At 42.6% G+C, this 3407-nt stretch overlaps 1 protein-coding gene across 2 annotated transcripts in view; it reads right to left on the bottom strand.

Moving 5' to 3' along the window:
* The window catches only part of Sh3rf2 (SH3 domain containing ring finger 2), a 102179-nt gene that overhangs the window by 45767 nt on the left and 53005 nt on the right, over window positions 1-3407 (bottom strand). Inside the window, exon 3 of one of the 2 annotated variants that reach the window (XM_005356036.3) lies at window positions 2613-2708. The exons of the other annotated variant lie outside the window; for it this stretch is intronic. Coding sequence (XP_005356093.1) covers window positions 2613-2708 — 96 coding nt within the window. The remainder of the gene's footprint in view (window positions 1-2612; window positions 2709-3407) is intronic. 2 annotated transcript variants of the gene reach the window in all.

Genomic DNA, 3407 nt, shown 5'->3' with positions numbered 1-3407 from the left:
GCTTAGTGGCTTAGCTCTGGATCTAGCCGGCTCTGAGTCCTCTTGCTACTTCCATGTCCCAGTTGCTCCTTCCTCCATGCATACACACCCAACCTTAATTGCATCTCGATTGGCTCAGAGGGCATTTGCTGACCTCCCAGATGAAGTTGCACATCACAACCTTTTGAAGGTATCCTCTGCTTCACTCTGCACCATCCATCATCCTTGTAGTCAATTACCCGTGTGCCTGACGGTGTGATCTCTGGGGCTAGGGACCCACGTTTACTCCGCATCTTTAGAATTTCGTGTAGGGCCTGAGAGAGCAAGGTGCCAATGGACAACTAAATAAATGAGTGTGCAGGACAGGGTCAGAGTGAATGGTTTATTTTTTTTCTAACCAGCTTCAAATAGGTTTTCATTTATTCAATTTAATGCCTTAAAAATTGTTGTATTGTTTGTTACAGGATCCCAAGGCCTTTCACAAACTAGGCAAGTAATTTTTCTATGAAGGGCCTGTTCTGTGTTAGCTGGTCTTTAAAGTGTAACAAACACACCTGCCACATGTTTGAGAAGACAGAAATCAATCAATGTTCACCTGGCTTCTGAAATGATCTGGAAATTTTTCCCCTCTTCCCAGCAAAGCTGCCTAAATGGTGGAAATTTGAACAGACCAGAAGGTGTGCCAGGCACAAGGCAGGTGGACCAGGAAGAGGCCCAGGGAGAGACAACGCACAAGGAAGGAGAATACGTTTCATTTTAGAGTCCACACCCTAAAAGCACAATTGTTCTACATCTCCCTCTACCCTTCCCTCCGCTGGTACTTGGACTGGCTGTGTAAAGAATAAACCCAGTCCCTGGAAGCTGGGCAATACATAGGGCACACCCTTTGCTGTAGAACCTGTTCCGGCTTTCATGCATGGAAGAATTGGCTTCTTCTCCTCAATTATGCCTCAGCCCTATTTTCAACACCCTGCTGGAGGGTGGGGACACTGCCTGGTACTTCTTTTTATAGCTCTCCAATACTCACTTTTAATGCTTTTATGCAGGGTAAGCACCCCGAGAATGCAGTTAAACAATGGAAATTCTCTTTTGAATTTGCAATGACTTGCTTCAAACTAGGGTGAGGCTCGTGGCTAGTGAGGTTAGAGAGACTAGAGGTTGGGTAATTATACTGGAGAAACACATAGCCTAGCTTGGTTTTTAAGTCATTAAAAAAAAACCCCACAGAAGTAAGGCTGGGGAATTAGCTCTCTAGGTAATGTGCTTGCTGAGCAAAGGTGACGAGCTGTGTTTGAATCCCCAGACCCTGCGTAACTGGGTGTGGTGGCACATGCCTGAAACCCCAGTGCTGGTGGTGGGGGTGGGAGACAGGCAGACCCCGTGTGCTCGCTGGCCAGTCAGTGTCATCAAAACAGCAAACTCCAGATTTACTGAAAGACTCTCACAACAAAGATGGGAGCGCTGTAGGGGACGAAATCTGATGTCAACTCTGGCTTCCCTCTGGAATTTTACATCCAGTGGTCACGACTCCCAGTATGTTGGTAGATGTTGGTGCGCATCATTGCTGTCCCTTGCCCACTTCTATGCACAAATACACAGTTTTAGAGCTGCTTTCAACTTAGTTCAACCTTGTTTTATTGTGGTAGAAAACATACATGTTTCCTACCACATATGTGTTTTCTATCATTTTCTTTCAGTGTCTAGCTCAACAGTGTTGAGCATTCATAGTGTTCTGGACAGATCTCCATTACCGTCTCATCTTGGGAATTTGAAAATCTATATTTATCTGATCTACATGGGAAGTAGAAAAAGACAAGATCTCCTAAGTAAACTGGGAGTGTGGAGATTATGGGAGAAGGCAGAAGTGGAGGGGAGAAGAAAGGAGGGGAGCAGAGAAAAATATATAGCTCAATAAAAACAATAAAAAAAGATAAAATAGAAAATCTATACTTATTCAATTTGTTTTCAGCTCAACAATAAATCATAGATTTTCCAATAATATCAAGTGTTTCACAATATTATTAACATTTAAATGGTATATATAAAATTTGTCTAGCACCATCATGAAGAGTAGACCAGGTCTAGTGGCCCATGCCTTTAATCCTAGCACTCAGGAGACAGAGGCAGGTGGATCTCTGTGAGTCTGAGTCTAGCCTGGTCTGCACAGTGAGATCCTGTCTGCACCCCCTCCCCCCACCAAAGTGAGTCCTTACTGTTGATTATTTAGATTATTTCTGCACTTCACTATTACATATAATGCTATGGTGAACATTTCATTTCAAATGTTTTGGACCAGCAACTTTACATGTTGACTTAAATATTTCCTTATAGTCAGCTCTCAGATGTGGAACTGTTGATGGAAAGCAGTGCACGCTTTAAGTGTTTTTTCAAAATATGGGTGAACTTGCATTTTGATGAGAGAAATTTGATCACTTGACACTCCCAAAAAGAGAATAAAAAAGACCAGTTTCTCCATATTCACCAGAACTGGGTGTCATTGTGCAGACTTCTTCTTTTGAGGTTCCAAGTGAGTTCTAAGCCTCATATTAAATAGGAATTGCTCTCAGGCATCACTGCGGCACACAGACTCTCTTGAGCAAGCTTGACTCAATGTAGACGGGAGTCTCACATACCTCTACGAACAAGATGGGGAAGATGCCCACTTTATCTCCCAGCTTCCCTTCCGCCCAGTTCTCATCCACTCGGCTGATCACTGTGATGATGTCATCCTGAAAGAGAAGGCCTCATGTCAGCTCTGTCCTCCAAGTTCAGGGGATGGGATCTTCCCATGGAGACCAGTTTGTACCGGGAAACAAAGCTCTTGAGTAGGTTGTGTGGGAAATATTTCTGTCATCTTAAAAGGTAGTGTTCGGGCACCAAGATGTTCAAGATGAAAGGAAGTTTTTGGCAGATGAGTGGAACCCAGTAGGAAAATTCAGAACACTCCAAGGGGAATCCGTGGTTTTCATTTAAACTCTCCTGATGGAGAAGCCAAAAGGGAAGCCATAGGGGATTCAGCTCTAGCTCGGTAAAGGGGAATAACTTTTGTTCCCAATTTGAAGACTTTTAAGACAGACTCCATCTTAATATGTTAAAAATAAAGCAGTTTTCATTCAAAATTTTCTTGATACAAAGATTACATGTAAAGTTGGAGAAAATTGAAAATATTGATAAGAAAAACAAGTGGATCCTGTCTGCCACAGCACAACCACGGCTAATAGCTTACTTCACATTTTTAGATGCTTTTGTAGTAAGATAAAAGATATATGCATATAAATGTTGATCTCAGTTCTTTTCAAGGATACACATATGCCTTCCAAAAAGTGCATAAATTTTGGAAATGAGCTGGAACAATCAACTATAGCCATGAACCCTCATCCAAACCAAGGTATGAAACCTAACACCTCCTTTGTGCCCTTTCCCACACT

The sequence above is a fragment of the Microtus ochrogaster genome, chromosome 18 (genome assembly GCF_000317375.1).
Source record: "Microtus ochrogaster isolate Prairie Vole_2 chromosome 18, MicOch1.0, whole genome shotgun sequence".
NCBI classification, from domain to species: domain Eukaryota; kingdom Metazoa; phylum Chordata; class Mammalia; order Rodentia; family Cricetidae; genus Microtus; species Microtus ochrogaster.
Note: the sequence above shows the minus strand (reverse complement) of the source record. Positions and strands in the feature narration are given on the sequence as shown.